Genomic DNA, 14890 nt, shown 5'->3' with positions numbered 1-14890 from the left:
GATCTATAGACCAGGCTAGCCTCGAACTCACCGAGCTCCGACTGCCTCTGCCTCCCCAGTGTTGGGATTAAAGGCATGTGCCACCACCGCCCAGCTCCAGGTAGGATTTTAACATAAGCCAAAATCTGGCAAAGATTCCATATGCATCTTGCCCAAGGCATGCGGCAAATCTGACTAGGGAAGTTGAGGCAGTCAGCTGGAGTTGCAGTTGAGTTTTCTCTCCATGGCTGAGCTTCTCATAGCTAAACAACTTGTTATTCTTTTTCTTCTTCTTCTTCTTTTGATTTTTCGAGACAGAGTTTCTCTGTAACTTTGGAGCCCATCCTGGAACTAGTTCTTATAGACCAGGCTGGCCTCAAACTCAGAGATCCGCCTGCCTCTGCCTCATAGCTAAACAACCTGCTTCTCTTTCCCACTCCAGGCACTTTTATACTGAGGGATTAATATCGGTAATGTCTCTTGGAAATGGTTTATCTTTTAGTTGTTTTTAAAAAGATTTACAATTTTTTTTTATTTTTATTGTGCCTCGAGTTCACAGGGATCGCCTTCATCTGCCCCCCAAGTGCTGGGATTAAAGACTCTCAAGCTGCTTTCAGGACAAGGACACGGTGTTTTTTCTCTTGATCTGTTTGCTATTCTCTTTCCTCCCTGTTACTGAGTTGGGGCGGGCAGCCAATCCCTAGCCAGACAGGAGCCTTGCGGACACTCTGAAACAAACATGCTTGGGTCTGAAAAGGGGCCAGACTCCCAAAACTAGCAGCTCAGAGTTCAAACAGCACACAACAGTTTCCCAATACAAGACATGCCACAGGCTGCACTGCCACCCGACCAGACAGGCTCAGGGTGGGGACTTTTATCTGGGCAGGGGTCTTCCACGCTGCTAACTTCTTACAGGGCTCCAGCCGGCACCATCTCTCCAGGGTCCCCCCTCTATCTGCAGAGATCAAGTACAAGCTCAGAGCTCGGGGAATTCTTGCAGATTCTACTCTCAAAGTGCATCTCACCCAAGGAACAAAACGCTCCACAGACCCTTCCAGCTGAACAGAATTGCTCTGAATTGCAGGTGGCAAGTGTATGTCCTGAGGGCCACCTAGTGGTGGTACCCGAGTCCGGGTTCTGTAAACCTGGCTTGGACAAAGTCGCCTTACCTGGCCCCCGGACACGTCCAAGATCGCCAAGGCTTGTAATTTCTGTGAAATCCCCCAAGTTTCTGCCTGGATGTCCAGGAGGTGTTCTGGATGGAGGTCCAGACTTACCCCATCTGTGGGGCATCCTCTTGAGAGAGTGGCCAGGTCTGGGGAGTCGGCATTCACTTTGGTGTGAGGCGTAAAGGAGAGAGACACTTAGAAGGCTCTCTGAGAACATATTTGTTGGGTAACTGAGGATATGCTTGAAAAATACAATTCATTCTGCACGTAACTCTGAACAGAGCCACACTCCTGCAGAAACTGAATCTCTAATCTAAAAACTCACAGAAATGAAGCCTCCAATTCCAGATGGCTCCACTGGAGAATTTACCAAATGTTGAAAGAGGAGTTGGCCCAATCTCTACACAGTGTCTTTCAGAAAACAGAAGAGGAGGGGGAACTCCCAAGCCGTTTTATAAAGCTAGCATGTTCTGATAGTAAAACTGGAGACAGCACAAAGATCCACAGCCAAAGCTCCCTGGTCTCCTCGGACTTTGAAAGTTAAGAGGACAGGGCCTGGTTAGTACTTGGGTGGAGAGACCCATAGGTCAGCAATCCGCTTGAATATGGACACAAGCATCCTTAATAAAAATATTACTAAATAAAATTCAGCAATGTGAAGAAACATATAAAATAAAAAAACACACACAATAAAAGAGGAAACAGATCCAAAAACAAAAGCAACAAATAAAAACAATAAACAAAAAAAGAAAAAAGGAAACAGTAGGTAAGAATACAATAATCAATTCTGTACTTAAGAATGAGCACACATGAATACCAAACTATAAAATACAATATTGCTTGTATTTGTGCTTGTGTTCCTCACCAAATTTAAATACTTAGCTATCAACAACACACAGTTTGTGAGTTTTTTATGCCCAGGCTGGTCTCAGGTCTCTCACGTAACTGAAGAAGACCTTGAACGTCTGATCCTCCAGCCACCACTTCATGAGCGCTAAGACCACAATCAGTTTACAGGGTGCAGGGATCAAACCCAGGGATCTGTGTACACCAGGCAAGCAGCCCAGTTCCAGCCCTAGAGCCCATATACAGATCTCTTATGCTGACAACTATAAAATATTTATGAAAGGAACTCAAGAAGTTATAAATCCATAAAGAGACACCTCGTACTTGTGATTGGCAGGTTCATCATAGTAAAGAGGCTGTTTCTGTGTGAAGCTGCCATCAAGAATGCTTAGCTATGAATAAGATTATTCTAAACTTTATATGGAAAGGAAAAAGAGCCAGAAGAACTCAGACAACTTTGAAAGAAGAATAAGGCTCAGGAGAAATCTGTCTCCCCATTTCAAGAGTTATTACCAAGTCAAAGTTACCCAAAGTGTGTGGGCTGGCAAAGGAAGAAACTTGGAGATCAATGGGATGGGATAGCAAGTCCACATGGGGGCCCAAAAGTATTGAGGGAGAGGGTGTTTGTTTCTTTATTTGTTTGAGACAGGGTCCTGGCTGGCCTGGTACTCATCATATAGACTAGGCTGGCCCTCTAACTCACAGAGATCTGCCTGCCTATCCCTCACATGCTGGGATTAAAGGTGAGCCCTACCTTTATTTTTGAGAGGCACAAAGGTAAGTCAATAGGGGAAAGAAAATCTTGACAACAGATTGCCCTGGCTCAGCTGAATATCCACTGGCACCAAACAACAACAACCCCAAACCATGCATCTCATCCAAAACTACATCACCCCCAAAGTACAATCTATAAAAAAGAAAATCTGATAAACTTGACATATCAAAACGAAGTGCTAGTTTTGCAAAAGATCCCGCTAAGAGATTAAAAAGAGAGCGACAGAAAGTATCTGTAAGCCACATCCCCAACCAAGAGCCGTTGTCTCCGTCCGTAAAGAAAAACTTGTTCAGCTTCCCTTTGTAGTTGGGAAGAAACAGCAAGACGGGAGAATAATGAAAAGTCACTTGATACCTGTCCTATAGTAGTAGGTCTCAGAGGAGCAAGGACAAATGCCAACCGAGTTGCCTACTAACATAGCAAGGCGGCTCTGGCCTCCAGCTTCTCCCAGCGTGGCAAGTACCTGTTGTGGGGTCCTGGCTCCTTTCATTACTTCCAATTCCCACCCCTCCCTAAACCTCTCCAGCCCCTGAGCTGGGCTTCCTTGCCCCCAGCTTCTGATTCTTATATAACAACCATTTTGGCTCTGTGATCTCTTGGCTCCCTCTCGGTTCCCTTCACTCTCTTTGTCTTTTTCTGTCTCTCTTTTTCTCTTTCTCTCCTCTCATAGCCTGGGCTATTCTGTGTTCTCCCTCAACTGTAATGAATACACCCCATCCTTTCAGCTCCTGGGTTAACAAGCCGGTTGTATTTTGCCGGGGCAAGAGGGGTGTCTGGGAATCTGGGACTTTCGGTGCTAAATCCAGGAAAGTCCCTGGCAAATCAGACATAGTTCGCTCTGCCGCGTCATCTCTGCTCCCTCCCCGGTTCCCTGGTAGGGGATAACCTGAAGGGCACCACTGTGTTTTACATCATAGCTGTAATGTCAGCCTTGACTGTTAGATGCTCAGGAAGGATGCGGAGACAGAAGGAACGAATGGAGACAGAGGAGGAGGAAAAACAGCAAAGTCCGAGCGGCGGTCAGCCTGCCTTCAGGATTTCCTAACTACCTCTTCAGTTCAGGAGGGCCCCACACAGAGTGCCCTGCGCTGGCTGCCCTGTGACCGCTTCTGAGGATCACGCCACACCTAGCTTTTATCTATAGGGTTTCTCCCAGCACACCAGGAGCTGGCCCTGGGCATGACTGTCCTACACATCATCCATAAGCCAAGCTGACAGAGCCCAGATGTGAATAGGATGGTTCTGAGTGTGGTCAGCCTCGATTCAAATCCCAATTGTGTGGGTTGCCAGCTGTTACCTGGGACAGCTGTTCTGATGTTTCCCACCTCAGTATCCTCACCTAAAGTGGATTTAGGAATAACAGGTGATCTAATCCCCATTAGAGAGGCTTAAAGAAGTCCACACGGTGGTCCGAAGGTGCAGCTGACTGCACATTCTGGAAGGTAAGCAGACAGCGGTTTCCGATACTGGAAAGGTCAAGAGAGGGTATTCTGGGGTGAGGAAATGACAGGGGCGGCTGCAGGTCCCCGCTGTCTATCCCTTACGAATATCCCCTTTCACGTGTGCCCACTTGTTTCCACAGAAGCCAGATAGGCCAGTGCCCCTGAGGTCCTACAACTACACTTCTGCATACCTTGTTATTCCACCCGCCCAGGGGCCCTCGTGGGGAGGTCTCCTATTCAATGCTGAGTCCTCGGAATCCAGGGTTCTTGAGTAGGCACCCGAATGATTTAAATGGCTTTTGGGATGGGTTTAAGTGTTTGGTCCCTGCTGCCCACCAGTACCCATGCCTGCCTCATAGCCTCGTCTCCAGACCTGTGCTGACTAAGGTGCTCCCAGCTGTGTTCTTCCTGTGGTTGGGTCACAAAACAGGAAGCAGAATGTTCCTGCACAAAAATGGCTCCACTTTCAAGCTCCTCACCTGTACCATCCTCCCCCCAGTTCCTCACCTGTACCATCCTCCCCCCACCTCCTTACCTGTACTGTCCTCCCCCCAGCTCCTCTCCTGTACCATCCTCCCCCCACCTCCTTACCTGTACCGTCCTCCCCCCAGCTCCTCACCTGTACCATCCTCCCCCCAGCTCCTCTCCTGTACCATCCTCCCCCCACCTCCTTACCTGAACCGTCCTCCCCCCACCTCCTTACCTGTACTGTCCTCCCCCCAGCTCCTCTCCTGTACCATCCTCCCCCACCTCCTTACCTGTACCGTCCTCCCCCCAGCTCCTCACCTGTACCATCCTCCCCCCAGCTCCTCACCTGTACCGTTCTCCCCAGCTCTCCACCTGGGACACAGTAGCAGAATGAGAACACACTGGATACAAATCCAAACTCATCCTCATCACCATCCTTTGTTTTTAAACGATTTATTATTTTTATTTTATGTGCGTTAGTGTTTTGTCCACATCTAGGTCTGTGTGAGGGAGTGAAATCACTTGGAGCTAGATTACAGACAGTTGTGAGCTGCCATGTGGGTGCTGGGAATTGAACCCAAGATTACTGGAGGAGCAGCCCATGCTCTTAACCACTGAGCCATCTCTCCAGCCCCCATCACCACCCTTTCTAGGGAGTTAACAAAACACCCCCTTTGTCTGCAGACCCACTGAGGTACACAGATTAATTTACTCTGCTTCAGGTACTCAATAGCCTGAAACACACACACACACAAAATGTATACACCACACACACCCAGCATTTACCCACACAACACATCCATAGCGCATACGTGCACACGAACGCACACTCACACAGCACAGCACAGCAATGAAATTAGAAAAAATAAATAAACCAGGTTGTTTCCCAAATGCTTGCAGTGTGGGTTTCTGGAGGAGAGGACCTGCAAGGGGCACTGGCTTCGGGAGGCCGGTGTTTGTATTTTTGGTTGTGAGCCTAGCCTTTAACGGCTGAGCCGTCTCTCCAGCCCGGCTTAGGGGAACAGAGGAGGTGGGTACAGGGGAAGGACAAAGCCCCCTGCTCTGAAGGAAACTGGATCTGTGACAGGTTGGGCGACCTCAGCCACTGTCCTTTGTGGCCTCAGGTTTTTTCAGTTTTTTTCCTAGGTAAGGAGCACACAGGAGCCGGAGCAGCAGAGATGACAAAGGACACAGTCTCAGGGATGTTGAGACTGTCCCTGCCTGGTGCTGAAGATCAGACTACCACAGCTTTCCCTGCCATGCCAGGATGGACCAAGGGAATACGGAGAGCCAATACCCAGAATCCACTGGGCCACCAAAGCCACCACAGAAGCCCCAGGGATTTGGAGGGAAGGTTAGCCAACAAGAGCTACAATGGTGCTCTTCTCAGTGGCCCCAAATGGTTTGTCTGCCATGGTGGCCTGGGTACTCTGCTTCTTCGTTACCTACGTGATTGGAGCAAGGGCCCAGTCAGCCCCGCTTGGACCTCCCAGGAGATCTATTTTTGTGTGGCTAAGGGAGGCCTAGACAAATCCAGGGGCAACCAACCAAAGCCCAGGTAGGGCACCCACAGCTCCCACAGAAAGCCAATGTCTACTACAGGATAGCGGCCTCCTGGAAGGGGCCGTGTGGGACTAGGCAAAGGCTGTCTGTGTCAGCCAGAGGGTGCTGGGGCGGAGGAGGTGGCAGGTCCGTGGGGACAGAACAGCGTCTTAGAGAGGCAACCACACAGCCCTATGCTCCACAGTCCCCACAGGCCAGGGGAAGCACACAAAACCCTGGCTGTTAGTCAAGGCTTGGCAGAGAGGAAGTGGGAAGGAACAGGGTGGGAAACAGAACCCCCCAGAGCTGCCTAGGGCCCACAGTTTACGGCTTCACCCACAGACTCCAGCAACCAGCCTGCCAGGGCCGGGCCGCACTGAGGGTCCTTTCTGAGCGCAGCTCATGTTTGCCAACAATAACTGCCAGGTCAGAGATGCTTTCCTCTCAGAGGTGGGGAGATGGAAAGTTCCAGAAAGCCCCTATGTAATGGGCCTTTCACAGCTCACCACCCATTGGACCCCAGAAAACAGTGAACAACTGGACAGCCACAGGGTCCTCTTCAAGAGAGCCTGCAGCTCTCCGGAGCGATGTGTGTTTGTGTGCCGGCGTGGCTCATAAACGGTGACCACGGAGAACCATCCCTGCGGGTAACGTCATGGTCTGAAAGGTCCCCTCCCCCTCCCCGGAAACTCAGGTAGGGGAAATGGCTCAGCAGGAAAGGCTTGCATGCAGGCGTGAGGATGAGGTCCCCAGGACCCACTAAAAGCCAGGCACACGTGGCAGTGCATGCCCGAGATCCCAGAACTCCCACCGTGATGTGAGGCTGAGGCAGGGGAGTTTCAGGAAACTCAAGGGCAGGCTAACTGGTGTTCGCGGTGGCAGCTCACAGGAAACCCTGTAGTCAAACAAGGTGGGAGGTGAGGATCAACACCAGAGGTTCTCCTATGACCGTCACACGTGTGGACCAAATTCCTACACATACAATATATGTGTATATACATATATGCATATATTCAGTTATATACTATATATACATACATATATTTAAAGGGGGAAGTAACAAAGTGGCATGTGTGGGACCTTTACATTTTTATTAATTAATTAATTAATTAGTGTGTGTGCAGGGGAGAAGGGACAAGTGTGTGAAGGTCAGAGGACAGTTTGAGGGAGGCTCGGTGGCAGATGTATTTACCAGCTGAGCCATCTTTGCCCAAGCCTTGGTAGGACCTTTGAGAGGAGGCTGGGGAGAGGTGGCAAGGATTCCAGCTTCAGACACAAGCCACCCAATCGTGGACTAGTGGATGAGTGGCTCCGTGTCCTTGCTCATTTAAGGGTCTGTCCTTCTGAAACATGCTGGTTGGGGGCTGGAGAGATGGCTCAGCAGTTACGAGCACTGACTGATCTTCCAGAGGTCCTGAGTTCAATTCCCAGCAACCATATGGTGGCTCACAACCATTTTTAATGAGATATGGTGTTCTCTTCTGGCCTGCAGGCAGGCAGAACACTGTATAAATAATAAATTAATCAGGTAGGTGCTAACCGTTGCTCCCAGAGCAGACACCAGGGGGCAGGCCATCCAGCTCTTGGGCTCAGGAGTCACCAGTCCCACAGATGCTTGAAGGGAGCTCCTGCAGGTGACCCTGCACAGGGCTTCCCTCCCTCCCGTGGCCTCTCAGGTGTCCATGAAGGCTTCAGTCTTCTGAGCATGAGCATTTCTGAACTGCCATCTTCCGGCACCCCAAACACGGCCCCACAGCAAAAGGCTCATCTACAAGTGTTTGGGCACCGGATCCATCTGACTCAAAAGGCTGAGAGCCTACTATGGGGGCATTTAAAGATCAGGCCGTTGCAATTCTTTATGTCGGGTTTGCGCCGTCACCTTCTGAAGCTTTTTAAAAAGTTGAAGGCTTTGGCAAGTGCTGGGCCTTTTGTTCACGACACTTAGTAGTTGAGACGACACAGCTGTTACTATCTTAGCAACGCTAACCGTGCTCAGAGATGACCTGCTTTCCCACCTCCTCCCTGGCGGCCCCCGCTGAGCCCTCCCAGACCCTGAGGATCGAAGGGCTGGGCACACAGCTGCCCGTGCCTGTGCCGGGTTGTTCTGTTTGATCAGAACTAAGAATGCGAGCGGATGTTGGAAGGATGACACACAGGCAACAGAAATCGGCGAGAGATGCAGAAAAATCGAAAAGAGCCAGTTGCCATGGGAACGAGAGAAAGGAGCAACATGAGCTATGATATGTCACTGTGTGCTTTTCCAGTCCAGGGAAAGTGTGAAATTCCTAGATGAGCCTGGGATCGCTGTGAGCACCGGTTGGCTGGAAGCACGGGCAAGTTCAGGCATCTAAGGAGACCACGGACAGGAGAGGATGAGACCCAGACGCTGGCTGGTACAATGCTTTGCTCTTTCAGCTTCCAGCTCGTTACTGAACAAAAGGTGATCTGTTTGCTAGCTTGGCCAGGTACGAGCTCACATTTTACAGATGAGGGACCTGAGGCAGAATGAAGCTGTTTACCAGGAGGGAGAGCTGGGAGTCAAACCTAGGTCAGGACTGCAGCAGGAATTCCCTGTACCCGAACCCGGCTGGGATAAAAGGCTGACCAAAACCAGCTTGGTGGAAGAGAGGGTTTATTTCAATTTACACTTCCAGGTAGCAGCCCATCACTGAGGGAAGTCAGGACAGGGACCCTAGAGGAACACTGGTTACTGACTTGCTGAGTTTGTCTGGTTCAAGGGCCATCAGCCTGGAGATAGCGCCCACAGTGGGTTGGGCCTCTCCACATCAACCATCTGTCAGAGCAATGCCCCACTGACAAGCCCACAGGCCAGTCTGATCTGGACAGGTCAACTGTTCTCTAGTTTGTATCCAGTTGACAATAAGAACTAAGCAGCCAATACCCAGGGAGGGACGGGGGTGGCAGGAGAAGGTGGCTCTCATGCCCAGGCAGCTGTGAGCACCTCCGTGTCCGGGTGCCTCAAGTCGGGCTCCTGCTCTCCCAGGCTACTTTCCCAGCCTTCACCACCCTCCCGTCCCACCACCTTTTACCTCAAATGCCAGCTATGCCCCCGCTTGTCTGCCTGGGACACTCTCTCCTCGTCTCCGCCCTTCACCGCCAACATGGTCCCCAGCCTCTTGGGGCTCTGTCCTCTCAGAGCCACTATGGTTCGTAGTGTTTCTTCTTCCTGTGCTCCTGCCCTGGAGGCCTTCCCACCTGTGAACACCCCTCCTGGCTGAGGTTCTGACCCTCATTCGCCCCTCGACTCTCTCTTTCCTCAACTCCTGGCTTGCATCTGCTTGGCACTCCTGCTCATACTGAAACCCAGCCAAGGCTGCCCATAGACCTGCCATGCCTCCTGCAGCTCTCCAAAATGGCACCTCCACCCGCTAACCCCTGGCTCTTTGGATGCCAGCGCATGTAGCCACCTTGGTCCATTTCCTAAACCAGCACAACACCCAATCTTTTTGTTTCGTTTTGGTTTTCTGAGACAGCCTCACCACTGGCCTGGAACTCCATGAGTGAACCAAGCAGGCCTGAAATTCACTCAAGAGACTGACCTGCCTCTGCCTTTGCGGCCTCGGCGATGCGGAAAGCGGAAGCCCGCACCACAACACCTGACGTCGATACCCAATCCTGCCAGCTCTGCTCTCAGGTGACCAGGAAGACCGACTCTCCACAGCCAGACAGGAGTCAGCAGCCCCACCCCACCCTTGGGGAAGGTCAAATCTATTCTCAAGAGCTCAACGGGGCCTCGTGGACTGCCCTCAAGGACTGTGTGGGGGCCCATCCACACAGGTGAGAGGAATCCTACTGAATCTAATTCAGTGTCCACACACACACTAGTCACACACACACTCACACACACATACACACACACACACACCACGCACACACACACACCACTCACTCACACACCACTCGCACACACACCACTCACTCACACACATCACACACACACACACACTCACACACACATACACACACACACCACTCACACACACACACACCACTCACACACACACCACTCGCACACACACACACACCACACACACACACACCACTCACACACACACACACACACACACACACACGTGCACGTGCGTTTTGCTCTCTGGTAAGGTTATTCACCACGCTCACGACTGTGGAAAGTATACTGGGTTCCTGACCCGGTTTTCCTCTGCGTCCACCTCCCATGGGTCCTGATCCAAGCTGCACCTTCCTGCCAAGCCAGTTACGCCAACTTGCAGAGTGCAGGGCCTTTGCTGGAGGCTCGGAGGTGAAAGACTGGAGAGGGATGATCGACCAGCTCCACGCAGTCACTGAAACAATGCCGTGAACCCCGAGAGGAGACGGTGGAGGCTGGGGCAATACAGAGTGACCTTTTAGGGAAGCCAGCAGTGTATTTGGAGACAGAGAGTGGATGGCAAGCCCAGTTGGCAGAGTTGGGCCTCACTGCATGCCTGAGAGCTCGAGGGTGGTTTAGGAGCAAGGTCTGCTTCGGTTCGGGAGTGAGGGGCAGGGGTAGACTGTTGGAGCGTCCGAGTCCAGGTGGCTGTGAGAGTGTGTGACCGCGGATTGACGCGCAGCCCAGGATGCCCTCCTGTCGGAGATGCAGTGTGGGAAGGGGACTGAGGCTGGGGTTTGGTGCCACAGGCCTGGCCTCCGTAGCTTGGTGTACCACAAACTGACGACGAAAATCCTGAAAGAAGTGACTCACACCTCCAGTCGGGTGCTGCGGATCAAGCCATCCAATCATCATCCTCTCGGGGCTGTGGTGTGGAAGCCAGCCAGCATGTCTACCCGTGTCTGGCACACGCTTCAGGGCACGCATGAAGCTATTACTGACGACAGCCTATAGCTGTTCACGGTGAAAAGCAAATACGTTTCGGGAAGATACTTGCTAAGAACTAACCCCAAATGGGGGTTGCTTCTGCGTAATACCCGGTGCGTGGAGCAAAGGATCTGTGACATCACCAGCGAACGCGTCACTGAAACCAGAGACTGCATGTCCAGGGGCGGGGAATGTGAGCTGAGTGACAGGAAGACGCTAGAGGCACCAGCTCTGTGATTCAATGGTGTGGATAGCTTTGCCTCCTGGAAGACCAGGGTGGACAGGCCAGTCAGAACCAGAAGAGGTAACTGAAGGACCAGCACCCTATAGGGAGACCTCAGCTGAGAGAGCCCAGGCAATAGCATAGCACCAGAGGCTTAGTACAAATGTCAGCCTTCTATACAAAGCCGTGGGCCTGCTCGGCTCCCCGCAGCATCAAAAGCCCGACCATCACTCAATAAGGCACACAGTAACACCTTTTACTCGTTCACGTTTTTTTTTCCCAGAAAATTTGTAACAAAAATACATGGAATTGGAATCTGAGTTACAGTACATTGTGCGATTACAGAACATAAACAAGAAGACCATTCCTTCTCGTGGGGGCGGAACATTCCGTTCCACTAAGAGAATCACAACATGATTAGGAACAGTTAACCCTACACTGTCGTTCTAGTCTGAGACTGGCAGACTTGGGAGAAAAAATGTTTAAAAATAAATAAATAAAACTGAACAGAATCAACTCCCCTCGGGTCCCCTATCCTCGCTCCTCTTCCTATCGTCTTCACATGAGCTGATGGGATGAGGACGTGCGGGAGCCTCGTGGGGCCAGGAAGGTGCTGAACACTGGACAGGCACAGGTTCCCTGAGGTGGCCCAGAGTGTGCTGGGAAACACCAGTCAGTACTGCAGGTAGAGATGGGTGAAGGGGGAGGGCAAGAAAAGGAGCTACAGGACCAGGGCTGGTGGCCTGATGGCTGTTTATAGTGGGAAAGACGGTGTGAACACAGCCCTCAGACTGTTCACGGTCACATAACCCAGGAGCTAAAATCACGCTGCAAAAACACCAGCGGCAGTACCGCCAGAGTTCCACTGGGTTCAAAAGAAAAGGGAAAAACCAGTTGGTTTTTCATTGAAAATCCTTCACATCCACCTGTGTTCGATAATAATAATAACTTACATTATGAACAGCTTCCTCACAAAAGTAATTACCTCACAAGATTTATGTGCTGTGTCTGGAAAGAGCTGCTTGCCTACGAATGTAGCTCTCAGGGGACAGAAGCTAAAAACCAAATCCACCTCCCAGAAACCCCAAGTTTAAAGCAGATAAAGCATTCTCCATTGCAGACAATCTCAGTTGGTTCAGACCAAAGGACAATAAACCATATCGAGAAAGACGTTTGTTGTCCTACATCCCGTGCTGGCAAAAATCTACCCTACAGCGAGGGCCGCACAACAGAGCTGAGAAGTCCGGCCAAGTCACCACCTCCCTTCCTAAGCGGCTTCAGCGCTGTGCGCAGCTGGGAAACTTGCAAAGTGGACCGCGGTCTCTCTGGTTTGGGACATAAGCCTTACCAAAACAGATGATGCTACACGGGTCAGCAAAACCATGAGTGTATTTTAGTCACAGGGCAATTGCTCTTCCTGGGACAAACGTGTGTGGCTCCCGTAAGCCAGTTCATCCCCCTTCTACACACTAAGACTGTGGCCAGTCCAGCCACATTAGACATGCTATTAGACAAAACTGATTGCTAACATTCCCTATCTCTAGTGTCATTGACCCCATGGGAAAAAAATGAAAACGAGAATCGACATAAGACAGCGTGAGAAGGAGATTACACAACCTAAGGGAAGGTCGAGCTGGACAGGTCCGACAGCTGATCTGTCACTGCCCACCGCGAGGGCTTGAGGCTGGTGACTTCATGGACGCATCTCCTGATGCGCTGCCGAAATGTCTGTCTGAGTCCGTCAAGGTGACCCCAGTGTGATGCTGCCACCTCCTACCTGCCACCTCCTACCCACGAGATCCCAGGGACCTGGTGGCCGTAGGACAGCACCTTGGGTAGGTGCCGGGAGCCCAGGAGTCTTCCTGAACTTCACCTGGATGTGGGCAAGGGAACAAGGCGGTGTGGTCTGTAGTCCTGCAGCAGCATCCACACCAGGGCTTAACCTCAGCAGCCGGTCTGGAGGATGTCTCCCCCAGAACGCTTCGTCACCGACAACGTGGTGAATATCTGCAGCAAAGACCAGGAAAGAGGAAGAAGTTTCAAACCTCTGGGCAAAGGAGCCCACACGCAGCACCTCGCGCATTACGACTTAGGTGGCGGTGAAAGGAACAGGACAGAGTGAGTCCAACATGGACGTCCTCTAGTACTCCAGAGGACAAAGGAGGAGCTGCATTAAAATGAGTCGTTTCATACGTGTGCAACAAGCTAGTGGTTAGGAGGGACTCCCTACCCTTGTTCTTACACACTGGAGAGCTAACCCCAGCTCGTACAGATCAAAGCCATGGAAGGAACTGTCGTGTCTCTTGCTAGTGTCACCCACCCCCTTTCCTCTTGTCCCCACAGCAGTGCTCCCGTGTTCTGGTCCTGTTCTGTAGCTATCTGCCCACGGCTGAGCTGTGGTGAGACCCTGTAGACCCAGGTCACCTTACAGACTGCCCCGCCTTGATGTACGAACATCACAATAGCCAGAAAGCTCTGCTGAGTTCCACCTTAGCTTCTGTTGTCAGTATTCGGTGCTGATTCTGGGAGCAGCTCCTTGTGGGTACACAGACACAGGCAATCTCCTGAACTGGACCCCACCCCCGCCCGACCCGCCAATGACTTTACTGTAAGCATAGTGTGCCCATGGCTGAATTCTTCCCAGCTCCTCTCAGGAGTTTGTCTCACTCCACCCTCTTTTCTTGTGAAGTTCTCGGGGTTCAATCACCAGGTCGGCCCCTATTGACTCTGCTCACAAAAATCATATGCTAACGACATGGTAGGCTCTTCCTGCCCTCTCACTATTTCAGACGTCAGCACAAGCAGAGGGGACTTTAAACTGTGACCAACAGGCTCCACCGCCCCTGCCCAGCAGACCCCCCTTAAACTGAAGACCACAGTGCATTTAGAAGGGTCTGGGGAAAGCTGACAGGGATGGCATATACCTCACTAGCATATTCTGGAACATAATTTCCTGCCAAATACCTTCACTGGTTCTCAAAGACTAACTTACTTATTGACCCATATACCTGAGACAGGACCTCACAGTCACCCAGACTTATTTGAAGCTCAGAGCAGTTCCCCTGTCGGCATTCCGAATACCACGACTCACAGACGAACCATTACTTAGTACAGGGAGAAAAGAGCAAGAAATCAAGGCCGTCTTGACACACATGGACCAGAGCAGCGGGAACCAGTCGAGCAGCCTATGTACGAAAGAAGGTTCCTAATCCTGAAAAGCCCTTGCTCTGGCTTAACCTTCGGGCAGAGACACGGCCTTTTCATACAAACCAGCTGCGGTGTGCGAATTCACGCTTGAGAGCCCAACTCCTAAAATAGGACTAATTCACAGTCAAAGCCAAGGGACTGTAATAGGGAATTCATCTTTGTTAGCAAGAATATGAAATCCCTGAAGTAGGCAATCCCTTTTGTAACGACAGAAAAAGGTCCATTCGCACCGAATTCTGCAAGGCTCATTAGCACCCTTACACTCGATGCTGACACTCTGTGAGCCAGCCCAACTGTTTCTGAAAAGAAACACAATTCCTTTGTTTAAAAAATGTGCGTTATGGATGAGACAGGGACAATGTGTGATAATGAAAATAGCCGTTAGGATGACGGCACTGTGTATAA

General features: G+C 51.0%; 1 protein-coding gene across 2 annotated transcripts in view; it reads right to left on the bottom strand.

Moving 5' to 3' along the window:
• Positions 1-11528: 11528 nt before the first annotated feature.
• Positions 11529-14890, bottom strand: part of Txnrd1 (thioredoxin reductase 1) — a 38272-nt gene continuing 34910 nt past the window's right edge. For both annotated transcript variants that reach the window (XM_041666549.1, XM_041666541.1), the window contains exon 15: positions 11529-13285. In XM_041666549.1, the coding sequence (XP_041522483.1) occupies positions 13223-13285 (63 nt within the window). In that variant the 3' untranslated portion in view covers positions 11529-13222. The remainder of the gene's footprint in view (positions 13286-14890) is intronic.

This window comes from Microtus oregoni, unplaced genomic scaffold (assembly GCF_018167655.1).
Source record: "Microtus oregoni isolate MIOR12 unplaced genomic scaffold, Mior012 000001F_ref0000356, whole genome shotgun sequence".
Classification (NCBI taxonomy): domain Eukaryota; kingdom Metazoa; phylum Chordata; class Mammalia; order Rodentia; family Cricetidae; genus Microtus; species Microtus oregoni.
Note: the sequence above shows the minus strand (reverse complement) of the source record. Positions and strands in the feature narration are given on the sequence as shown.